The 26,785-nt window shown below is 39.6% G+C and overlaps 1 protein-coding gene across 2 annotated transcripts in view; it reads left to right on the top strand.

Moving 5' to 3' along the window:
• Positions 1-26,785, top strand: part of SNAP25 (synaptosome associated protein 25) — an 84,019-nt gene that overhangs the window by 41,565 nt on the left and 15,669 nt on the right. For both annotated transcript variants that reach the window (XM_039224922.1, XM_039224918.1), the window contains exons 2-4: positions 12,715-12,853; positions 14,220-14,261; positions 21,291-21,339. In XM_039224922.1, coding sequence (XP_039080853.1) covers positions 12,782-12,853; positions 14,220-14,261; positions 21,291-21,339 — 163 coding nt within the window. In that variant the 5' untranslated portion in view covers positions 12,715-12,781. The remainder of the gene's footprint in view (positions 1-12,714; positions 12,854-14,219; positions 14,262-21,290; positions 21,340-26,785) is intronic.

The following is a 26,785-nucleotide window of genomic DNA, read 5'->3' on the forward strand; positions in this document are numbered from 1 at the left end:
CTTCTCTTGCCTATCTTTGTCCTCTCTACATGGGTCAGACATGTGGAAATGTAGGCAAGAATATAGTGTGTGACTCTTCCTCATAAGTGTAAGGAATGAACTTCCAAGTATCATACACACGCGCATGCGCGCACACACACACACACCCTTGATGGCTTCCAGATGAGTTAAAGAGTATGATAAAGTTTCTTTTTCAAAATTTGAATAGTTGTATGTCTATTTCAATATATATTGGGAAAACATAATTAACACATAAAACTTCTCATTGTATAGATATTATTACTTTGAATGAAGATTGAAACGTGAGTCCATTAAAACCAATTTTAAAAAGGATCAAGTTATAATCTGGTGTGCATTTATGCTTTAATTGTGAAGAAAACACAAGAAGCCCAGGGTTTTGAACAAACTGTTCATATGGATAACAGGTCTAGGATATGTTGGACCTGGTTTTGGGGGTCTTCATCATGAGTACCTTTTCTAGGAAAACAGATCATGGTAATTGACATCATTTATCTATCAAGCTGTTTATTCCTCCAGAAGAAAAATGCCAAAATCCAGCTAGTTTAGGAACACAAATATCACTGATTCTTTGATAAATCCCATACAGCTCATATACCTTTTTGAAATTCTGAAGATAAAAACTTCTATACCAAGACCAGTACCCACCGGAAGACATCTAAGCTAGAAGAAACTACAGTTTTGGTTTTGTTAGTAGAGAGATGATATGATGACAGATAAAAAGAGCAATTGCCTCAGATTAACAGTAAGAAAAGATTACAGGCCACATCAGCATTAGTCATGGTATTTTTACACATTCTGAAAACATTCAGTGAGTGTAGACAAGACTAATCTCTTCCTTCCAAGTTTTCTGATATTTGAAGTTTCAACAATACTTTAAGATGAGCCCTAGAATGGGACTTAAGGGATAGATTTGGGTTCTAGAAGATGATATGACCTCCAAAAAACTACTCTGCCTCTCTGAGCCTCCCTTTCTCCTATGAGGATAGTGCTCCAATAACCCTCAAGTACTAGCCACTCTGTGATATTTTGGATATGGATTCTTCCAGTTTGGCTAGACTTACCATTCTTTGGCATGGTGAGGTATACAGGAAATTTTTATTCTCCTCCTGCCCCACCCCTTTCCTGATGCAATGATTTGTTCATTCCTTTCAGTACCTGGTTTACAATCATGCATATTTCATAAAATGTAACTCACAGGCCAATGGAAGTTGTCTTCAGGTGGGTTCCTCCAAAGCAGGCCCTTAGAGAAGGATTTGTATTCAAGTGATTTATTAAGGTAGTGCTGCTAGGAGAAACAAGAAAGGCAGAGGAGGAAGCAGGATAGTGAGAGAGGAAGCTAGGGAGTGAAGTGATTGCGGGAGAGGTCTTAGGTCTGGCAGGACCCCAAGGGAACCTTTGGAAGGTCCATTATATTTCATGCTATGTCTTGCCTTAAGGCAAACACAGCAAGGCTTTTGTTTTGCTGTGTTAGTCAGTCACCAGCTAAGGGTCTGCCCTGGGGAGACCCAGGCACATACATCTCTCAGTGGATCAGGCTAAGCAGCCTTAGGGTGGTCTTACAAAAAGGGGTAAAGTCAGGAGTGAAATATGCAGAAACTAGGGGAGTGAGTCCGGCATGAAGTATGCAGAAACTGGGGGACCTCCATATGGAATGGGTGAGGGAGATCCCAGGGGGCTGAACAGAGCACCAGCATCCATTGCTGAAGGCAAGACTGTCAGGGCACATACATGAGCTTCCAAGTGTTGCCTTAGTCCTGTGGGCATAGAAAGGGCTTTGGGCTTTTTTGTTTGTGTGTTTCTTCTTTCTTTCTTTCTTTCTTTCTTTCTTTCTTTCTTTCTTTCTTTCTTTCTTTCTTTCTTTCTGTTTATATTTTGAGAGCAAGAGAGCATGAGCAGAGGGAGGGACAGAGAAAAAGGGAGACAGAGAATCTGAAGCAGCCTCCAGGCTGTCAGTGCAGAGCCTGATGTGGAGCTCAAACTCATGAACCAAAGACCGTGACCTGAGCTGAAATCAAGAGTCAGATGCTTAACCAAACTGAGCCACCTGGGCACCCCCAGAAAGGGTTCTTTCTGCTTGGTCTTGGATTTTGTGTGTTCATGCACTTCTTAGTGATACCATTTTATTTAGTGAGTAACAAGACTTGTTTTTCTTGTGGTCAAGTGTTAGTCCTGCATGGATATTACTGTCCTCCCAGGAACAAGCCGGGTTCCTTGGAATACAAACGTTTTCATCAGTTCTTTCCTAGGCAAGATGGAGGAGGAAACTGGAAAGCAAAAGGCTTCTAGCTAGAGCTGCTTGAGCCATCATCCCTTAGAGGTGGCCATTCCACTCCAGCTGTATGCCAGATGTGGCTCCACTCACATAGCCCTCAGTAAACACTGGCTAAACAGCTAAACCAATTACCGTCGTTTGCTTTGATTGTGATCAGGGTAAATGAAATGAGGTTTGGTTCTGCCCTTCCTTTTCTTCCTGGTCAGTGAATCCTCATTGCTTCAGGCTTCAGCTCCCAAGTCAACAATCAAGAACTGTGGCATAATACAGACCTCAGTGCTAAATACCCATTTGGCTGCATTTGCAAAACAAAGGAAACATTGGCACTTTTGAAAGGAGAGATTTAGGCATAATCAGTGTTGGTTGTGGCTGGCAGCCCTGTTGCAATTAAGAGATGCCAAAACTGGCTGCAAGGAGGCTGGCTGCTTGAGGGTCGAAGACCAGGACCCTAAATAACTAAAACCAAGCTGAAGCCACTGATCAGCCATGCTGTTATTGTGCCCAGAATAGTCCAGGGAAGGGGCTTATCAAGGAAGTCAGAATTTTCTTTTCAAAAGAAACCAGATCAGGACTGTATTTGTTTACATATCTAGATGTACAGAATCCCATTTAGGAATGGTGTGGTGTGCAATGGTTTGCAAAATGAAGAAGCCAAGCTTGAAAGTTATCGGGCTGTAATGGTGGTCATTGACTTCCGTCAGAGAGACTGGGGAAGTGTGACTTCTGTGAGCTGGTTGAAATATCTGTCACTTGAAATGGTTCTTAAGGCAAATTTCCCTATAAGGAATGCATTCATAGTGTTTAACCTAGCCCATTCTATGCCATCAAATATTGTGAAAAATGTGGTGGGGGAGAACCAGAGGCTTCCACTTCATCAAAATAGCCATGTATTTGCATTTTTAGATTTGCATGGTTTCTTGGTAGGATTATCAGAGTTTCCCACTGGATACCTGCAAAGCCCTCAGTCCTACATGAAACTGTACCTGAATCTAGGGAGTGTAAGAAGGACCTATTATTGCTGAAAATGCAAATTCTAGCCCCACCATCATCAGTCTCCTCCCATAGTTGGTATAACTGGCAGTCTGCATTTTTACAAGCAACTAAAAAGGTTTCAGTGCAAAGAGACCTTAGATCATTGCTACAGAGAAACCCTTTTGTGAACACTTATGACTTATCTGTGACAAGTTTGGGTTTGTTTTAGAAGATGGAAAGGATGGGGCTAAGATGTATATTCCAGACCCTTGAGTTTAACCAAAGTTGGGCACCATAAATAATATAGTGAAGGGGAATGGGTGATACAGGCTTCCAGGTATGGAATGAGTAAGTCATGGGGATGAAAGGTACAGTATAGAGAGTATAGTCAATGGTCTTAGAATAGTACTGTATGGTGTCAGATTGTAGCTACACATGTGATGAGCATAGTATAACTTACAGACTTGCCAAATTACTATGTTGTACAGCTGAAATGAATGTGACATTATGTATCTATACTTCAGTAAATAAATAGATAGTGAAACAGGGTGTATGGGTGCAATTCTATTATTTAATATTGATAAAAGCTACAATTTACTATGAAAAAGTAGCAATCATGGGGATATTATATGACAATGCTCCTGCAAAATATAAAAAACAAAAAATGGGCTGAAATGTAAGAAGAAATTGATAAAGTTACAGTACTGCAGAGGGCTTGAATACATGGAAATCAATAGGTCAAATTGACTGATGGTTTCAGGGAGTTTGAATAACAAATTCAAATTATCAGCTTGATTTGATGTAGGTAGGTAGCAAGATAGAGTCAAAGATAGAATAGACTTTCTTTTTAAACATAAACCAAACATTCCCAGAAATTGGCCATGGACTGGGGTTCAAAGGAAATATCACCTAATTTCAAAAACTACATCATATGAGCCACCTTCACTGACCATGGTGAAAAAAAATAGAAATGACAAGCAAAAGATCTCTATTATTTAAGCTGCTTTTCTGTTATTTAAATTTTAAAATCAGACTTTCAAATAACTCTTGAGTTGTTTGAAATTAAAATTGAAACAGAAGAAATTAGAATAAAGGAAATTAAAACTGAAATTTAATGCTATTTAAAAATAAATAACAAAGACTATACCATATGCCACAATTTTTAGGATAGGATCACAATAACACATAGAGGATAATTTATAGTAATAAGTATACTGTACCAAAAATAAGAAAAATGTAAAATAAACGAATCTTTTGTCAATTCAAGAAGCTATAAAAAGAACAACAAAAGTAACATCTTAGGAAAAAGAGAGAATTAAAATAAGCATAAACCCAGGGAAAAAAAGAACTAGAGATTAAAAGCATGGGTGGAGGGGTGCCTGTGGTTAGAGTTGGTTAGACATCTAACTTTTGATTTCAGCTCAGGTCATGATCTTGGTGTTCATGGGATCAAGGCCCATATCAAGCTCCCTACTGACAGCGCAGAGTCTGCTTGGGATCCCCTCTCTCCCCTGTCTTTCTGCCCCTTCCACTGCTCAGCCTCTCTCTTTCTCAAAATAAATAAATAAACATTTAAAAAATAATAATAATAAAATAAAACATGGGCAGAGATGATAAATGATATCAAGAGCTGGGATATACTGAGATGTACCTGTCAAACCATTCTAATATTTTCCAGCATATAATTGAGACTAAAAATAAAATAATTTCTAGTTTTTGATTAAAAGACAAAATTAGCCATACAATGTGCTTTGAGAATAAATATGCTTTGAAAATACGCTTTTGAAAGTGACCCAGATTCCTGATCTGAAATTTATCTGTGTGGTAATAGAGAGTTACCTCTAAACATGTTTCCTAATCTACAAGGCGGGGATAGTAAGAATTTGCAGACAGTGTGTCATTTAAGGTTCATGTAAGTTATTTTATGAAAAGCACTTAAAATAGGGCCCAGGAAAGAGTAAGCCCTCAGTCAATGTTAGTGTGATTTTATTAATAATTAAGGAGAGTTGTCCAACCTGGTTTATAAAATCCTTTTATTCTTTGGGCGTGGTTGAGTACAGTGAATCTTCAATAAACTTTTGTTGAATTTTAAAGTGTATCTCCACCAGAAAGCAGGTTGGTTCTGCAGGAGGAGAGAGAGATTACCCCAAAGAGGCCTTGTTCAAATGATTAGCAGTGTGAGAAGACACCAAGTTGTAGGGTGCAGCTCTGTGATAATTCAGCCAATCGGTGTTGATGTAGAAGGGTTTACTTAAGATAAACCATGGAAAGAAATAGATGTTAGCTCAGGGCATACTCCCCTTACATCTTTTCCAAGATGTTCTATCCTGATGGCACTCGAACTAATGGCCAGTGTCCCCAGCATAATAGCTATCCATGTCTCTGTTGACCTTGCCTATTAAAAACACACATCCTGGTGGCGCCTGGGTGGCTCAGTCGGTTAAGCGTCTGACTTCAGCTCAGGTCATGATCTCACAGTTTGTGGGTTCGAACCCCAAATCGGGCTCTGTGCTGACAGCTAGCTCAGAGCCTGGAGCCTGCTTCAGATTCTGTGTCTCCCTCTCTCTTGACCCTCCCCTGCTCATGCTGTCTCTATCTGTCTCTCAAAAGAACAAAACAAAACAAAACAAAAACCACACACACACACACACACACACACACACACACACACCCTGTATTTCTATGCTCACCTCTTCTCCAGGTTCCTAACCATGTTTGAGTCTAGACTCTTCATTTTGAGAGAACAGTGTTAGCCTAATGCATGAAAATAAATAAGCCCCTTGACTGGGAAGAAAGGGTTGTCTCTATATTTTATTTGCCCCATGTCTAATATGAGTCTCAAATAGACTCGCAGCATTGGAAATTGAAGGGCTTTGCAAATTATACTTGACATCAAGTTATAGCTTCAGCCTGCCTCCTTTGTACCACATGCTGTGACAGCCACAGCCTCTCAGGTGTTTCTGTCCCTAATGCAGTCCAGTGCTGCTGCTGGGGCTGAGGAACCTTGGCCAGAAGCTGGGCACGGAAATTAGGAATCTTTGTGAGAGCTGTGCAGGCTTCCCAGAAACTTGTGATGCATTACATGGATTAAATCAATGATTTTTAGTCCTAGAATCCTATAGAAATTGTCAATCAAAAGCGAATTTGTATTCTATTTTAAATGAAAAAATGGTTCAGGAAATGCAGGAAGCTCCATGAGAAGGGACTTCTTCAGACAAATATAGACAGAAGAAAGCACCCTGCACTGTGTCTGTCTACAAGAAATGTACAATGCCCTGCGGGTACGGAAGACAGATAAGGAATGCTTTAAGGATTTTATTTAACTTGATTTAGCCCAGGGATGAGTAAATGCTTTCTGTGTAGGACCAGAGAGTAAGTACTTTTGGCATTGAGGACCGTGGAGTCTCTTGCAACCACCCAACTCTGCCATTGTGGTCTGAAAGGACCACTGATGGTAAGGAGGCCAATGGGTGTGGAGTGTGCCAGTAAATCTTGATTTACACACCCTGAGACTTGAATTTCATATACTTTTTCCATGTACAGAGTCTGCTTCTTCTTTGAGTCTATTTAACCATTTAAAATATAAAACCATCCTTTGCATTGAGCCAGTACAAAAATGGGCAGTGAACTGGACTTGGCTGTAAGTCTCTGAAGCCCCTGGCTGAGCCTACAGTTTCCCCAGTCTGGGTAACTGTGGACCCTCTTCGCTTCCCACGCAGCTGGTGGCACGTACTAACATTCCAGAAGACAGGGTTCTGTATATCTGAGCTCAGCAAAAGTGCTGTCTGTGGGCTAAGGCAGCAGCATCGCCCCAGCTTGTTGGAAATGCAGAATCTGGGACTCCCGTCTCAGACCAACTGACTCGGAATCTCTGAGTGGGATCCACTACTCTGTTTTAACAAGATTTCCGGTGATTCTGATGTCCATTGCAGTTTTAGAAGCACTGCCCTAGACCACATCTGGAAAACTGCTGACTTAGGAACATTAAATGCCACCTGGAGGGTATCAGAACAGCTCGTTCTGTCATTCACTCAACAAATCAATTAACATGAATTGAACACCTACTAGGGGCCAGACCCTTTACCAAACACTGGTGATTTGAGATAATTAATAGGATACTGTTGAACCCTTAATAGCATGGGAGATTATCTAACATCAGAGCCCCAGGGAATAGTTTTGAGTGGCTCTGCTTCTAATTTCTTCACTTAACTAAACAGGCTTTGCTGGCTGGGACCACACTCCTAGCTTGAGCAACACACAGGCAGGAGGTTCAATGTGCTAATATGAAGTGTTCCATGCCGCCTAGATAATAAATGCCCTTTCACTGTTAACATCCTTTCAGCTGGTGAAATTGCTGTTCATCAACGTCAGTATGTATGCCTCTTCAGGTGTTATCTCTTAGAATGTTAATATTCTTGGGTTTGGGGTTGGTGGGGAGAATTTATCAAACACTAGCATTAAATACCCCAACAGAGGATCTGGAGGTATGCTTCGTGTCTACTCTCCCTCCCTTCTTATTAGGAGAGTGGACATTGCTCTTTCAGCTTAGAAATGCTGTGCATTTGAGATCTGTCAGGTTAATCAGCCTCCTTCCAAATCACGGACATCCCCTACATTTTAGAGCAGGACTAAGGTATGGGAGCTCCTAGGGAGATGGTAGAAGTGACAAAAACAAAGGTACCCACCCCATGGCTTCTCTGCCTTCACCTCAACTGCCCGTCAGCCAGATCCTCCAGCGCCATCAGCTTGAAGCCATGGGACCCTACAGCTGTTTTTCAACTGCTGAGAATAGCAGCCTTGAGAGGAGATTGCCAAGGAAACCCATGAGACTTTGTGTGTGTGTGTGTGTGTGTGTGTGTGTGTGTGAGAGAGAGAGAGAGAGTCTATATGAGAGAGAGACAGAGACAGAGCGCATAAGAGAGCATCACCAAGAAATAGACCTGGAGAGAGAACTAGCAACAGTACTACAAGGACCTGCCTTCTAATAAACTAACCTAGTAGGAGGAAAGGTCAGTTGCTTGCTTGGATTGAAGGACGATGTTCCCCCAAGGAACCTAGCAGCAAAATACAAAGATGGTGAGCTGGGCAAGAAGGTGTCTCCACGTGGCAGTCCTGTGAGAGGTGCTGCTTTGAGTTTGGAGGCTCAGGCACTTTGCTGGTTTCCCTGGGTTCAGTCTTCTGCTCAGCACCGCAGCAACACACCTCCTGCCCAGACATTAGTAAAGGAAAGCTAATTAACAAACATTGGATTAGTTCCACTCTTAGCAAAGGGCATAGGCTTATCCTGAAAGAGTGAGGCTTTCTGAATATTAAGCCCCCACATCCTTACAAACAAGGTTGATCAAAACTTTCTATAATATATTTCCCTCAAAAAGCCTATGAAACTGGTATCATGTGCCCTGTTGAAAAAACAGAGGTCCAGAGACAGTGATAGATTTGCCCAGAGTCACCCAGCAACGGAGTGTCAGAGCCAACGGTCTGTCAAAGCACTTGGCTACTACACTAAACTGTGGCCCACGGTCTCCTCAACCTTTACATTGATGCACCATGTTACTCTAGAGGGTGGATACCAGTCACTCGGAAGAACATTGGAATTTTGTTTCTGCTTATTTCAAGGTTCAGAAGTGGCTTAGTGTAAATTCCTTTCCAATTTGTGTTTGCTAGATCCGTAATTTCTGAAGTGGAGAGGCGTGTTTAAGTAAAACACAAAGCATTTAAAGTTCTATATCATATCATGAGTACATATTCTGGTGACCAGAATTGGTGTTCAAAAATTAGCAGGCTCAGGGTACCTGGGTGACTCAGTCAATTAAGCCTCCGACTATTGATATCGGCTCAGGTCATAATCTCACAGTTCATGGGATCAAGCCTCATGTTGGGCTTGGTACTTGGGATTCTCTCTCCCTCTCTCTCTGCCCTTCGCCTGCTTGCTCTCTCCTCTCTCTCTCTCTCTCAAAATAAATAAACATTTTTAGAAATTAGCAGGCTTATGGTATAATGCCCTGCTGAAATTTTAAATGGCTGCCCGTAGAACTAACCTAACACAAGGTTACTACCTTTATTTTTAAATGCTGGTAAGTAGATTGTAGCCCTGAAGCTTTTTTTCCTTTTCTTTTTTTTTTTTTTTTTTTACTATGATTCCACATTTGACGCTTTACCCAAGACCAGTTGGGTATAAAAGAACAGTGAAATCTATTATTTACAAAGAAGATTTGCTTTAAGACTCCTCCTATCAAGAATCCTGAATAGTCTGAGTTACTTCACAAGAGTAATACATGTGGAAGAGTCTAATAATATGTACTAAATTACAGTTCCAGAGGAATTCACCTTCGCTGTTGAGAAGACAGTATAGCAGTGAGCCTGGGAGATGGGGTCATTGAGGGCCTGCCTCTGTGAACCTGATTATCTTGATGAAGAGTTTTTGTTCTATTTTTGCAACAACAACAAATAATAATTACTATAGTACTTAAACATTGCTTCAAGGCCCTGAATCTAAATTCCTTTCCCATCTTCAGTTTTCAATAGAAGGGAAAAAAAAGATGTGTTTTTATGTGTTTTTCAGTTATGAAATCATGCTCCTATGCATTATTTTTATTCCATCTTAAGTTTCTTCAGGACTTCATTAGTTAGCATAACACCAGTTGCTATAACAAAACAAAGTCCTCACATTTTCAGTAGTGTAGCATGATTGAAGTACTGTCATTTCATATGAAGGTTCAGCTCTTTGTGGTTAACTGTCAACTTTCCTCCGTGCCAGGATGCCAAGGGCCCAAGCTCTTGCTGCCTCATGCCCTGGCCATCCTCTAGGGCCCTGTTTTCTTGTCTTTTTTTTTTTTTTTTTTTGGAAGAGAGGGCATAGGAGGAATGCCTATTTTTCTTTTTTTAAAGTTTATTTATTTGTTTTTGAGAGAGAAAAAGAGAGCAAGAAGGGGAGGGGCAGAGAGAGGGAAAGAGAATCCCAAGCAGCCTCACCCTGTCAGTGCAGAGCCCAATGAGGGGTTCGAACTCACAAACTGTGAGATCATGACCTGAGTTGAAACCAAGAGTTTGATGCTTAACCGACTGAGCCACTGAGGCACCCCAGGAATGCCTGTTTCTGAATTGCTTTAGCCTGGCAGGGATGCACATCATTTCCACTGTAACTATTGCATAGTTACATAAACCACCCCCAGCCACACGGCACTATCTCCTGCAATAGGAACTGGAAATGTAATTCCCAACTGGGCAGCCATTTCCCTAAAACCACACTCTACAATGGAAGAGGGAGGAAAATCTCCAGTGCCCACTTGGCCATCTCACCCACAAAGCAAGAGCCCATGCCTTCTACAATTGCGCTGCACACAGAGGTTTTATCATATCAAATATTTATCCTCTTGAACCCTTACTTAGGCTCTTTATCCCATTACCTCTGATGGCCTTTCCCAAGGACATGACTTCCTCAGGGAGATCTGCTGTGACCCATGGGTACCCATGGTATGTTCCCAAATACAATCAGTTTCACAATGAATAATTTAATTTCCTTATTTTACTCCCATCTTTCTAATTAGACTGTTGCTCTGTGAAAGCAGTGAATTTAGCTGTCTCAGTCATCACTATATCCTTAGTGCCTAACACTGCCCTGGCATATTATAGGTATTGAATAACTATTTGAAAAAGAAGGAAAGACAGGATAAGGAAAGAAGGGAAAAAGGAAGAGGGGGAGGTGGCTGGTTGGCTCTGGAGGGAGCTCAGTCTGGCTACCTGTAATCTGCATCATATGAGATTTCAAGAGTGTAACCATAAAATGGGCGGTCACATTTCAGGGATAAGGATCCAGCCCTTTTTGGGAAAATAGCTCTGCATACTCAGCAAGCCTTCTTGGCAACCTCTGATAACAACTGAAAGGGACTAAAGATTTTCTGCCTTTAGCTCCTTGCTGGGGAGGAAAAATGTACCTCTATCATTCAGGAGTCTTCTAGCTGGTCTAAGAATTAAATGAATATGAGACAGATTAACAGGAGAAAATCAAATTTAATTATGTATGTATGGGGAATCCACGTAAACACGAGTTCCAAAGACAGTTGGTCAAAATGAGGTATATATGTCACCCTGAACTAAGGAGAAGGGGGTAGGGATCTAGGACTTCAAAGGAAAGGGAAAAATTCACAGGAAGATAAAAAAGAGTAAATGTTAGCTGGGCTCTAGAGAAAAAGTGGGGCATAGGGAGGAATTTTAACAATCAGACTTTATTAAATCCTTCTCTGTCTACCACCGATAACTCTCTGTCTAGTTGTTGTTATACTGTAGATAATTCCTCCTCCTTTCCTGGAGGAGGTCCTCTATCTAAATTCTTGTAGGTCTGGGTACCTGGTTGGCTCAGTTGGTTGGGCAGCTGACTTTGGCTCAGGTCATGATCTCACAGTTCGTGGGTTCGAGCCCCGCATCGGGCTCTGTGCTGACAGCTAGCTCAGAGCCTGGAGCCTGTTTCAGATTCTGTGTCTCCCTCTTTCTCTGACCCTCTGCTGCTCACACTCTCTCTCTCTCTCTCTCTCTCTCAGAAATTTAAAAAAAAAGTTATAAATAAATAAATAAATAAAATTCTTGTAGGCAGTTAGGAGGAGGGTCAAAATTTCTTCCTGAGTCTTTTGGGCCTTGACTGTTTTTGGCTGGCAATAATCTGCCAAAGTGGCACATCTTTAGGTGGCTTGCCCTTAGCCCCTATATTCTAAATGCTTCTAAATGCAATAGAATACTACTCAACATCAAAAAGTAACAAACTGTTAATACATGCTACAACATAATTTCAAAATAATTATGCTAAGTGAAAGAAATGAGGAAAAAATGGTACATACTGTATCACCCATTTATATGAAATTCTAGGAAATGCAAACTAATTTATAATAATAATAAGCAGATAAGCAGTTGTCTCAGCACAGGGGTGAGGTGAGATGTAATGAGTGGGTGGGTAAGATTACAAAAAGCATGACAAAATTTTAGGGGGTGATGGATATATTTTCCTAATTGTGGTCATGTTTTCCTGGGTGTATATGTATGTCACAACTTTTCAAATTATTTGCTTCAAATATGTGGGATTTATTATATGTCAATAAAGCTCTTAAAATAAAATAAAAATAAAAAATAAATATGAAGTTAAAAGCATACTAACCCAGAACAACATCCCTCCACATCATTATTCCAAAATCTTGGGTGGTTTGTGTCTTAAGAATGCTTCTTAGTTATCTGATATCTTCATAGGTATCTGTTTCCATTGTAAAGTTGGCAAGGATACATTCATAATGCACCCTTTGGAGAAACAGCAAAATTCTGTTGATCCCAGTCGGAGTATGGCTTCCATTTTTCAGAAGATGACTGAGTTTTGGAGACAGTGTGGGCTATTGAGATCTTCTCCTATTTGCACATACTATATGCACTTATATAAACCCTTACATGTTCAAATCTGTTTCTTCCAGGTTTTGTGTTAGAACCCACCACTGACCCCCCAGCCCAAGTACCCAGCCACCCCCCACCACCACTACCATGGCTGAAGATGCGGACATGCGCAATGAACTGGAGGAGATGCAGCGAAGGGCTGACCAGCTGGCTGATGAGGTGAAGGATGGGACACGGGAAGGGAACAGAAGATGGGGAACTGAGTAGTTTGTCTTATTCAGGTTCAGGTGGAAAAGGTCTTCTAACATCTCAATTTAGAAAACAGTGGAGTATGACTTTGATAAACTTAAAAGTATGCCCATCTCTAGCTATTACTCTTCAATTAACACAAAAAATGGAGGAAATCTTCCAGTATTTGAAAATTTTTATTCTCATTAGTAAAGAAGTCACTTGTATCATTGACAAACTAGTGAAGTTCCAACATGTCCTCATTATTTCACTTTCCTGTTACTCATTAATGTAAATGAAAATATCAGCCGACATTCACGTTAGAACTGCACTTGTTCTTTGCAAGCTTAGCATTGGATACATGAGTTCAGCAAACCTTAACAGAAACTTTCTGGGAGAATAAATTGGCTATATGAAATTTATAATAAAAGGTATTGTGTATTTTATTATCTATAAATTTAATGCTCTCCATCCCTTATACCAGAAAAATAATAAACTTAAATACATATATATATTCATATATTTTTTTCCAGAGAGCTATTTGTTTAGCATTTACCAGCATACCACTGCTTATAGCCATTTATTTCAAAACACAGTCTCCTGACAGCAATTCCAGGAAAGTTAACGTTCTTCACATTCCTGCAGAATCTTGTCCAAAATAAGTTTGTCACTTAAAAGCAAAGCCTTGAGAAATCACACTGGTTGTTGGAGTCTAGTAGTTAGTTTCAAAGGAACTGAGAAAAAAGTAACAATGCTGTGCCCGAGGGACCAGTGCTGACTTCAGATTTTCCATCTCACTTTGTCTTATCTAAGGATGAAGAAAATTATTATAGCTGTCTTCTATAGGCTAGTTATTTCAAACATGCTTGATTTTTTTCACCCTAAGGCGACAGCTTAATTTGTATTGATAAGAACTTCCAATTGCGTTTCTAGGAGCTTTATGAGAAACTTGATGTTAGATTCATCTCAATTCATGAAAAATTATGTTTGTGTTTAAAATTCAATATTCCTGGTCCAGGGAGGCCAAATTAGTCATCTGAGTATTTGAGATAATTTTTCATGCATCCTGCACATGCAAAATTATCTTTCCCAGATTACTTTGTCTTTGATATCAAGATCAGCTTCATGTGGTTTTGATTTTAGAAGATCAACTTTAATGTAATTGCTTTAGGGAATCTTATTATGTAGAAAGACTGATAGGAAAGAGATTGAAAATGTGTTTCGGTTATAAACTTAAAAGAATGTGTGATAGTAACCCTTTGTGTTTCTCAAGTGAAGAGAGTAGTTCTGATTTTCCAAGACCTCTGGATTCTGCACTGATAATATTTATGTGCTTTTCTTTTTCTTTTAATCTCAGTCACTGGAAAGCACCCGTCGTATGCTGCAGCTGGTTGAAGAGGTAAGGAGTGGCCATATTTCAAGATAAATGAATCCCTTTTGCTGGCATATTCTTTTCCTAGACCCTACTGCCTTTTCTTAGGCCATGATCCCATTGATTCTAGAACTAATGTAGTCTACCAGGAAGGCACATTAATGAGGAAGATGTCAGGTAGCCATTAAAGTATCCCCTCTCGCTCCCAGCCCTGGCTTCCTTTATAGTCTGGGAAGTAGAGAAGGATGGTATTTCCAAGTAAATGCTTCCAACCAAGAAATTTTCATATAAGATTGAATCACTTTAAGCAAATATAAAGAAATTATCTACATAAAAACTTCCTTTGTAATGATTTTGATGCCTCTAAGTCACATCTAACCTTGACATTTTGTTTTGACTTAGCCACATATATGACTTTTAAAAATATATATCCCAATAGACACAACGTTTTCAGAAATTGTAATATTGAGAGTCAGGCACTAAAATTCATGAAATAATAAGAAAATTCTTTGATAAAAGGAATTTCAAGTCCACAATGCAAATATGGAAGCGTTTTTACGTTCCTGAGTACGGATTGAATATCCATTTGTGAGGCATGGTTAATGAATCCCAAGCTATTTTTAAATGGGTAAAATAGGACAGATAGCAATAATGGAATCAAAAGGGCATTTACAATAAACCTTGCTCTTTCCAATTTGGTAGAGCAGCAGTCAACCAGGAAGAATAAATGGATTAATTGAACTTGGCTTTTGGGAGAGATGAAGTGGAAAAAGAATGGGATGGGCTATATTTATCTTAACTGAATAAAACAAGCCTAATAGTTTTTATTCAGTGAAATGCTGTTTTAGCTACACTTTGAAGCTGCTTATCAATTCATGTGTGGTTATCATTTTTAGAGATCTTGCGTGTTCTCAAGGAGAATGATTAAATGAGCCTATTTGCCTCGTGCTACTGTAAATTGCTTATGCAATGACATGAAAGGAAAGAAAGATCAATTTTATAAGGCTAAAAGGAAGTTCAGCTGCCTCTCACACACAGAAGCCAACGTCTCCCCTTATTTCTGCACCTTCAGCTTCTTACCCAGAAATGAAATAGTGGCTACATGTGAAGTGCCACAGGAGGTGTGGGGAGAGGGCAGTGCCATGAGCGCCCCAGAACACTGAGGGAAGGGTGGGAGGTACACTTAATGAAATCGGTTATCACGAGAAATGAGAACTTGAGCCTACAATGTAGCACAAACTGGCCCCCATAGGAAGGCAAGCCAACAAAGGAGCCCTTGGCATTACATGAAGTAGCTTTCCATCTCTAAATGAAGAGAAATATCATCTTTGCTCTACCCTGGGAACACGACTCATGCAGAAATACTTGAGGACCAAGAAGGAGGCAGATATTCTAAATCTAAGAGTGCTGGTGAGGCTTTCAGAGTTAATGTATTGTCCCTCAACCCATCATGAGAACAAATGAAACAAATTTTCATGACATTCCATGTGAGCTCTCATGTTGACCTGAGGGGAACCCACATGTCAGCTGATGTAATTATGGTGTATGTCATTATGACCTTCAACCAGAGCCTCCAGGCTCATCTTTCATTTTTGTTTACATGTATACATGTGTCTAGGAAATTTCTAAAATACCTGTACTATCAACAATTTTCCCACCTGTGCAGTGTTGAAGCACTGCTTAGAGTGTGGGGAAATGGTGGAGCAAATGCATAAAATGCACCACTTTGAACTGGCCCCTCACCCATTGGAGTCTTTGGGCCAACCAATATTTTTTTTGCCTCTTCTTAACATGCAAGTGGTGTCAACTAGTCTTGAGAAAGTCGTATCTGCTCTAATTTATTCTAGGAAGCAGAGGGTCTCAAAAGCTCTACTGATTAAAGTAGGGGACTTAAATCATACATTTTTGTTTCTCCTAAGGTATTTCTTGATCAAGCATGAAGTTGCATCTTAGTACAAGGGGTGAAACAGATGGAAGCTAGTCCCTGCCTCTAATAAATGAGAGGAGGCTATTAGACTTTCTATCCTCGGGAAATTATGAATGCTATTAGAATAGATTGATTGCTCTTACTTCCTCCGGGGTTATTTTATATTGATGGTCAAACACCCCTTATGTCTAGGGCATTGGCTATTCAGATGATAGTCTGCTTTTCAATCAAAAAAGAAATTCTCTTTAAGGAGAATCAACATTAAATATTCATCAAGGGCAGAAATCATTTGGCAGATACGAAGAGCACTGAAATACCAGAATCTTGCCCATGATCCCAAAGTGCATCAGTGCTGTCTAATTTGAATTGAGCTGAATTCTTATTGAAATTTAGTCTCAAAGACAGGAAAGGTCACTAAACTTGTAAAGTCTCCTAAGGCAGACAACCACACTTTCAGTTCAGTATATGACTTTGTGCCACCCCTCATTGACTTTAGGGTGTAACAGAGTGGCAGGTGTAGAAGCTTACTTTTTAATAGAAGCCATTATTGGCATTGCAGGGATGGTGTTAAGTTACACAGAAGTCATTTGGGAAAATTCAGAAAAGCTAGATACCATATACTGGTAAAGAGATTAGAAATCGTGTAACACTTGGTTCCCAGCCTAGAGTTGCAAACTGGCTCTTCTGATGGTTGTTCTTCAACAAACATGTATGGAATTCCTAACTTTGGAGGTCTGAGGGAAGATACAAATTGATATCATGCCGAAACTAGGTAGGAAAATAACTCTCCAAATTCAAGGCCTTACTTGCATTTGGAGCACAGAAGAGATAGCAATTAATTCTGGTAATAGAGTCATGAATGTCTCTACAGTATTTGGTTCCAGGCGAAAAGGCTGACTCTGCTGACAATAAATGCTGGAAATGAAATCTACACATGAATACCTTGGGCTATGAAAACTAGCCCCAGGAAAGCCCCACTGCTTTAGGGAGGCCAATTCAGAAGCACCACACAGAGCTTTCCTGGAGTCATCATTACTGAGGCTCTTCATCATTGTATGACTTAAGCATCTTTTCTTTTCATCTCAATGTATCTTTCAAGACACCTTGGCAATGAGAAGAGAATAAGCATTCTAAAGCTCTGTCTTTGTTATGCCAGACTTTCTACTAAAACTGGAAAATTGAGGCAGGACAGTTGTTTTCCCATAGGTAGATGTGGGGTCTTTTGGAATTCTAGCAGTGCAGATAGTGCCTGGATAGTCCTGGTTTTAGTTCAGATGTATTGGACTTTGGGGTGAGCAGCTCAGAATGACAAAAGAGAGACTTAAAAATGTTCTAGTAACATGGTCTTAGTTCATCTGCAAGAAAGGGAAAATAAAAATAGAGAAAGAAAAAGAAAAAAGAAAGAAAAAAAATCCTGACATCTCCAACTCGCCGGTTTTTAGGTAGACAATTTTCCCAGCAATCGCAAACAGAAACCAAGAATAGAGCTAAGACAAAAACGGAACCACCTTCTCTCATTCCTAGCTATTAAAACATAATACTCCTTAAGAATAAGAGAAAGTAATATTCTGTCTTCCCTGAAATATTAGCCTCATCCCTGCCTTCTCCCTTGCATTTCTAGTATCCCCAAAGAAAAATCCAGTTACTTGGATAAAAACTGTTAGCAAAACAGTGGAGTCAAATGTAAGTTCTAAAATTATTGAGAACCTACTATGTGCTGGGTACTATACCTAGAGCCATCCTCATCAAACATACATAATCTAACTTAACCCTTGTAAGTAGCCACCTTTTACTACTCTTCTGGTCTCCATCTTACCAAGGAGGAAATTGAAGTATACAGTGTTAAGTAACTGCTTGAGACATCCAGCTATAAATGGTAGAGATGAATTAAAACCCAGGTCTACCTGATCCCAGATTGAGAATTCTTACACACAGGACTCCCCTTCCACCAGCAAACCCTACCATATTTACTTTTTGCTTTGAGAATTCTGCAAAACGCAAAAGGATCTGAGAAAATAAACACAACGACCCATTCTAAACTGATTGAGATTCTATACAAATTAAATTAAATCCTTTATCTTAATTGCTTTTTGGAAATACAGCCTCCCATAAAGTTGAACTTTTAGAAGCCTTTACTTTCTTTTTTTTTTTTTTTTATTTATTTCTAGGAGAGAGAGAGACAGTGTGAGCAGGGGAGGGTCAGAGAGAGAGGGAGGCACAGACTGAAACAGGCTCCAGGCTCTGAGCTGGCAGTCAGCACAGAGCCCGACGTGGGGCTCGAACCCACGAACCGCGAGATGATGACCCAAGCAAAAGTCGGACGCTTAACCGACTAAGCCACCCAGGCGCCCCAAGAAGCCTTTACTTTCTGAGCTCATTTTAATCTTTATAAGTACTCTGGGAAGTAAGGGAGCTGTTTCTGTCCCTGTCTGACAGCTAGGGAAGCTGAGACACAGAATAAGTGACTCTTGCAATAGAACTACAAAGATAAGTGTAAAATTCAAAATTACTGACTCCCAGATCCCAGTTCTGTCCACCTAACCAAACTGTGTCTTACTCTGTGAAGCAGTTGAGAAGCCATACACTTGGCCCTTACCTTAGTGGCTGGAGCAGAGTGGAGGCTCAATAAATAATCAGTGAATGAATGAGTGAGTGAGTGAACGAATGAACGAACAAATGAGTGAATGAACACCAACCCAGCAACTACCTAGTCTTATCTGACATCTTTGCCCTTATCTTAAACATGGGGAAACATCCTAAAAGGTCAATTGACTCTTCCACAATGTCATGACTCATTGCTGATTGAGCTAAGAGCAAAACCCAGTGTTCCTGACTCCCTGATAGGTACCCACAGCTTCTGTCTTCCCAAATGGGACAAGTTCTTGCTCCTTCAAATTAGTTCTGTGAATCATTTCAGCACTGAAACATTGAGCACCAAATTGAACAAATGTGAAATTATATGTGCAGGCTTCCATAGAAAGTACAACAGAGAGTATAAACAGATGAGACCTAGACTGCCCAGACTGAAGTCACTAGCCTGCTTCTCACCCCGTGTCCCTAGTAGAATGGAACAGGGATTTCATGCATGGCCTTGAGTTGGGTCCTGAGAGGAGAAAATGCTCTCTGAGGCGACTGTGTCCTCCCTACTACTTGCCTTGCCTTGTCACATCCGTATGCTTGACTAAGGCCATCTGCTTTTTAAAATCTCTAGGCAAAGGCTAAAATTTGTAGGAAAAGGGGCACAGAAATTGTTAAATTACCAGCTAGTGTAGACAAATGTGTTCTGGGGCCTGGAATCTTGCTGCTCAGCATGTGTCCAGGCACCAGCTGTATCGTTAGATGGTAGAGCTCATTCAGAATGCAAAATCGCAGGCTCTACGGAACCAGTCCTACTGAATCAGGATCTATATTTAAACAAGCTGTTTCCTATGCAGGGAATACATATGCACTTGAAGATTTGGGAGGTAGTGGTCTGGAAGCTTCTGATGGTAGTTAGTAATGATGATATTTTTGATTTGCCTAGATACCCTTTTATAGACACATTTGCTGAAGGTATTTATTTTATATACACTTTTGTCGTGCTAACAATAGGCCAGGCACAAGTCTAGCACGTGGGACATACTGTTTCACTTAATTCCCATGACAACTCAATGAGGTATTAACTCTTATTGCTATATTACAAATGAGGGAACTGAGGGACAGAGTAATTAAGACATGTACCCAAGGCCCCACAGCTAGGAAATGAAATCACCAGGATCCCAAGGCAGAGTCTGGTTTCAGAATCTGGGTTGTCAAGGACCCCTGAAGTCATCCTAAGCTCTGCAAACTACACCCTGGCCTCAGAACTAAAGCCTATCAAACCATGCTCAAGAGCATCTTGGCTTTTCCTGTCTAGGAGAGTTAACTACACATTCTCTGAAAAGGTGAGCTTATAAAACTCACAGAAAACAGTTTCAGTGTTCTGCTTTTTGGAAGTCCTATTGGAACTGTTAAATACTATTAATAATATTAATAATAATAAATAGGTAAATAAATCACTTCTATTGACCTGCACTAACTTCTCTTTCTTAGTTCTTAGTTTAAAATAAGTCCCTGGAAAATAAATAGGGCCATGAGAAATGTCTTACTTTCAAGCTTATTCTAGGGGTCACCATGAGCATTCTTCGAAAAACCAGTTAATCCCAACTATTAGCAATGCCACCTTATTACTTATTAATAATCACCCTATGAAACGAAAGGTCTTTCCTTAACTAGTTTGAATTCCCAGCAATGATGGATTTTAAAGTTGAGCCATGCAAATATCTATGTTCCTTTTCCCCTACCCACCAACTCCCACTTCCATCCCCCAAACGGTTCAGGTGTTTGATTTGTTTAATCATAAGGAGGGAAGTGAGGGGTGCCTTTTACAGATTTCTGCACAAAGTAACCACAGTAAAGCTTGTGACTGAATTATTTTCTCACTCTATTACTGTAAAGAATTTTAGATTTCAGAATAGAGAGCCCTTATTTCTGATCTGCCCATCCATTTTCTAAATCTCATAGAACTTTCCCCTGTAGGGAAAAAATGGGTGGGTGAGTTCTGTTTGAGGCTGTATTTCTCATCCTTTGTGAAGCAATGATCTCTTTTGATCAACCAAAAAATTTCATCCCTAAAGTTTCTTACTTTCCAGTAATGCATTCCTTCCCTCTTCACTTGAGGAAAACTTCTGATGTATCATGCCAGAGAAGATTTAGTCTAGAAGATTTTGAAAGATTTGCTTTCTGTGGTTGGTGTTATAGAAACTGTAAGATATTTCTGTCTTCCAGATAAAAATCACGGTATAATACTAAGTTGTGTATTCCAGTTCTGTGCCAAGCCCCAACCCCAGCCCCAGCCCTACCCCCGTGGAGACTGAGCTACATCCTCCTCTTCTATCCTAAGAATCACTGAGAGAACAAGTCCATAGGTGACCCCTTCCTCTGATACGCCCCGCCCCAGCCCTTAAGACTCTTGCCTTTTTCCTCCCTCTCTTTCCTTTGGTCCTTCTTCATTTTCCATTTCTTAAGCTAATTGTCCCCTTACTGATTTCTCTTTCTCTCTTTTCTCTCTCTAACTCCTTTTCAACTTTGCTACCATTGTTGGAATGTAGAGTAAAGATGCTGGTATCAGGACTTTGGTTATGTTGGATGAACAAGGAGGTAAGTTGAGATTTCTTCAGTAAGAACAATTCCTCATCTGAATAAAGTGCATTTTCAAAAGATTATTTGTGCATACACAGGTGGTCCTTTTGACATGTATTACATGCATATATGAGTATAAGGGTTCTAGAGTTTTCATCATCTTGCTTTTGCCCCTTTCTTTGTTGAAAATACTGGTAAATGTATGGGACTATTGAGACCTTCATGACTGATTGAATGTTACTACTCCCTCTGTTATATATGTTGGAATAACAGAATTTTGAAGGCAAAAGTCATTTGTTTGGATTTCCTTTTATTTGGTAGTATTTTGGACAGTTTGAGAATTCTGTGATCCTCCTTATCCCCAGTTTTCCCCATAAACTTAGCTTTCTTGTAATAATCCCTAGATAGGATGAGAGAATAGTATATCACATTGTCCATTTCTTCTGACCATTCTAATTCAGTATCTGGCGGTTTTGATTTCCACGTCATCATGAGGATTCCTTAAACAACTAGAAACTGTCTTTAACAGGATAGAAGCTAAGGGAGATCGTTGGAAAATGGGATATTGAATGACTTAAAATATTTAAATTGTTTTTTAAATTATTATAGAAATGTTAGAAGCAATAAAAATCAGAGAATCCAGGAAATCATCTCTGTACTCTAAAGTGGAATCTAGAAGGGTAATATTTTTTTTTCTCAATACATCTAGTCATATGGCAAAGCTTATTTAATTCTAGCCAAAAGTTACTTATCCAATTCTATTCTGAATTCTTATCATAACAAACACATTTTTGTGAATTTTTCTCATTATTTATATTTTTGAAAACATTAGAAAATTCTTAGGAATCATGAGAAAATTTTTTCAATGTCAAAAATAAAAATGTAAAATGTATTCACAACATGGGACACCACAAGCCAACTTCAAAAATAAATAAACCTCAAAGTGGGGAAGGGGGAATTGCCATACAGACATACAGTCATACGGCATTTCCCTAAAATACAGACAGACCTGCATATCATCAAAGAAAAGGGCAAAACCTACAAGCAAAATGGATTTAAGATATAAATAAATTGTCAGTTTATAAATAGACATGTGAAGCCATGCTTCAACCAACAACAGTAATGAGACGCCACTATTTAACAGACTGGTACAAATTTTTAAAATTGATAATCATCAATGCTGTGAGTGTTTTTGATTAAACAGAGATTCTTTATGTACAGATAGGCATTGTAGACTGAGAAAAAAAAATTGAAGGGTAATGTGATAATCCTTTACAGTATGAAGTGCACACATCCTTGACCAAGACATTCTACTCCTAGAATTATATGCTGTAGATATACATTGGCATCTATAAGAAGAGAAATATACATGCCTTACCTATAATAGTATAAAACTGAAAATAGCCCAAATGTCTGTCAGTGGGGAGAGCAACCAAATTAATTATGGTCTGGCCATAAAAGAAATATTCTTCAATCATGAAAGTAAATGAGATAAACCTTTACCAACTTCTGAGGAGTTAGGGCAGGGACATGGAGAAACTAGTGGAAGGTACAATTTGGGATCCTCTGGGAAGCAAATGCTAAGAATCAGAAGTGTTTAGGATCTATTATAGATGCCTGTGATGGGTCAAGGGAAGGCGAGCAGGAGTAGACAGGGACAGCCAGTCAGATTGATACAGGTCTGACCCTTGGAAGAGGAATGGAGGGGAGGAGATCTGGGGAGGAGGAGGCTGAGACTGCAGTGCTGCTCTGAGAAAGTGTCAGCCAGTCTGATGGGGAGCCCAGTAGCTAAGACAACCTAATGACAGCCCCTTGATGGGCAGGAATACCTCATCTCTAGTGATTCCATTGTGTTCAGCCGTAGGCTAGAAGCATCCCAGGGAGAGCATGGTCTCCATGTAATTGCTTTGGCGGATCCCATAGGTACATCAGCTAGAGATGTGAACTAACTACAAATTCCCTCTCAGAGAGAGTTCTTGGTGGGGGGGGGGGGGGGGGCACATCCTCATGACTATCATATAAAGACTTTTGTTTCTATATTATTTATTTGTCTCAAACTTTGTTAATGAATAGATACCAACCAATAAAAAAAAATCAAGAGAAAAATTTTTTTAAAGGAATTTAACATCAATCCCAACACTTCCTTGCAATTTTTGAAACACAGATTGTCAAAAGGCATATACAAATAAGGGAGTCTAGTGAAATAGTTGTGTTTTGAAGGAACTACAATAGCTGTGGCAATCTTCAGAGCTCCCCGAATGAAATTGCTATAATTGTGAGACTTGCTGGCTTGGTCTGCATAACAATTCCCAGATTTTGAAACTCAAGACACAGCAAATCATTTTTTTTTTTCTAATTAAACAGTAGGTGCCTGTGTAGAAGAGCAGTACCTCATTTCCAGAGCTAAATTGATACATATATAACCCAAATAATTAGGAGTTCCATCTCATTAACTGTTTTTGTCAGTAATTTGCATGTGAAGGGGATGGAAAAGGGAGCATGATCGGCTCAGGATGATGCTTTTTTCCCAGTACTATAAAGCATGGACATGAAGACTTGGAAAATAATACATACAAATGTGGAATCAAAAAGAGAAAGTGGGGCACCTGGATGACTTAGTTGGTAGAGCATTAGACTCTTGATCTCGGGGCTGTGAGTTCAAGACTCACATTAGGCATAGAGCATACTTAAAATAAAAATAAATAAAATAAATTTAAAAAGAGAGAAAGTTAATAACATGCTTATTGGGGTTGCAAATTTCATTGCATTTTGATGAAGAAAATCCAGAAATAAAATTTGCCAAAGTCTCCATACAAAAATATATTATTCATAAACACAGATGATTCCCGTGAACATCTATATGTTATTCTCTGAGAAGAAAAGCAGAATAGCAGATTTCTCCCCAAGACAGTTAATGTTCTCAAGTCCAACATTTAATTTGTGGCCACATCACAGTAAATGCTGAATTCTTCGGTTAGACATATTTTCTAGAATAGCCGTGGTTTTACCAGATGCATGGTGATTACCTTGATACTGAGAAGAAAGCATGCAACTGTAAAAGCTCCAAAAGCAAGTGGCTTCTGCCTGGTCTTAAGTGTACACATGTTCCATTTATACTATAAGGTGATTAGGACCTTTTAAAATGACAGATGAGCATATCTTCACAGCTCTCTTCACTGCCATGGTAAATGCATTTTAATTCTGTGTATTCTGTGTTTAGTTGTTTGGATCAGTAACTGCTTTAAAATGTCTCTCCAGTTATGCTCTACTAATTTTGTCTATGCCTCAGCACCAAAAATGTTGATTGCTTCTACCCTGCACAGGAATTTCAAGAAACAGACATCCTTCTAAAGAACCATTCCAGGTTGTCCAGCTAAATGCTCGCACTCGGCAATTCTTTATGGGATTCTTGTTTTATACCCAGGTATCAGGAGACACCAAGAAGCACTGAGCATGACAGATGGCCCTGGAAATGCACTGAGTCCTGAGACTTTTATTTCTTTAGAAAACTTGTCTCCAAGTGAAATCCCCATGAAACCACCTCATCGCTAATGTGGGCTGATTTAACCTTTCACCTCCATATCTCTTGTTCCTTTTGTTGGTCTTTGCCGGGTTATGTGTTTCTTTCAATACCGAAGACGTGGCCCTTGAGAAAATCCCATGGGATCAATTCCAAACTAAACAGTGAAATCTTTGACCTCCCTTCCTGGCAGAGTAAAAGCAAAATAAGGCCTCTTCCAGAGTGACTGCCGACTTTCTTAAAAGGTTCATGGCAGTACACAGTAGCATTTGAGGAAAGATTCCTCTTGCTAAAGTCTACACACCATTCTCTCTTACAAATGACTAAAGCTGCACTGTCCAAGATGGTAGCCACTAGCCACATGTGACTATTTAAACGTATTTAATTAATTTCCATAGGTTCATCAATGCTAAGGAAAATGAAAATCATGTAGGCAGCACCTGGTAACTGAATATACTCCGGAAGCCTTGCGCACTGGTCAATAGCATTGACATCTTGCTAATCTTCTATGGTTGGTTTGTTTTTAAACCAGGTCGAGGATTCTAAGGGCCTCATGTTGCCTTACTTAAATAAGATTAGTTGAAAAGATCTCTAAACTTAGATCCCTGAGCATCTTGCCATTGGTGGATCAATAACTAGTCATCCAAACATGGCAAAAGAAAGTACTATCTCTTGCCCCAACATATAGTATCATCTACTGGAATACTTCTACTAACCCAAAATGTTACTGTCTTCCCAGTCTCCAAGAAGAGACAGAAAACAGCCAGAAAGCAAGCTTAGGGAAGTAAGGAGCAATCAACTATGTACAGTACATTGCATCAGCCAGTCGGATGCTGCTGTCCACCCTGGAAGGGAATGAGGATATTGGTTATTTTCAAGGATTTGCTGAGAGATTCCTCACAGAAATCCACAGAAAGTCTATGAAGTCCCAATATACCAAACATCCACAAACATAATACTCTAAAATGAAAAGTTAGAATACCTATGACAAAATAGTTCCACATGTTTTTAATTAGGGGTTTGGCTCATGATTCGGTAAAATGATCAATTCAACCAATATTGGTAGCTATAACATAGTTGTCGGAATCAACTTTTCCGTAAGAGCTTCGGCATCCCTCTCTTCTTAGCTATGACCTTTACCTAGGAGTCTGGCAACCCATGATAGAACCCAGCTCTTAGGAATACTGATTGGGACCAGCCTGTTTTTTTTTATATTTTCATTTGAATTCCTGATTCAGAAATACAACACTTGTGGACCAATTCACATTTTTATTTTATTACCTTTTATTTTTATTGCCACCTAATCCCTGGGGCCAGTGGGTGGGGCTCCTGAAATGTTGTATTTTTAGCCAAAATATTAACTCAAGAGAAACTCCTTGGGAAGGACGAATGCCTGAATATTATGCCATAATCTGTGTGTATTTCAGCTGGCATTAGTGGAATGCAGAGCGCTTTCCCTCTGAGTCCAGATGCTCCCATCCCAACCCAGCACTCCAGGAAGCTTTTAGCAATTATTCCATTGGGATTTCTGTCTTTACTTAACCTGGTTCTTCTCTTGACAATGTTGAGCTGCCCCTCTCTCTCCCAATCCCCTCATTCAATAGTTGTTGTTTTTTTTTTTTTAATGTGCAGACTAGTTTATTACGTTCAGTAAAGGGAACTAGAATGAAGTCTTTAGAAAGGTACAAAATCTGGAATGTAAAGAGTTGCCATTCATTTTTTTTCAGTCTTTTTAAAGATTTTCTTAAAGACATTACTATACCTTTACTTATTCAGCAAAAGTTCACCGGTACAGCATTGTGATTTCTTCCAGTAATCCAGTGTTGGAGAAACACCTAAATTTTGGTGTCCTCCATCATTTGAGGAGCATAGCACAGGTAGCAGATTGCAAATAAGCTGGATTCTATCCTTTGCCCTACAAAAGAGAACACAATGCGCTTTTGT

The sequence above is a fragment of the Hyaena hyaena genome, unplaced genomic scaffold, assembly GCF_003009895.1.
Source record: "Hyaena hyaena isolate Hyena2069 unplaced genomic scaffold, ASM300989v1 scaffold_16, whole genome shotgun sequence".
Lineage (NCBI taxonomy): Eukaryota > Metazoa > Chordata > Mammalia > Carnivora > Hyaenidae > Hyaena > Hyaena hyaena.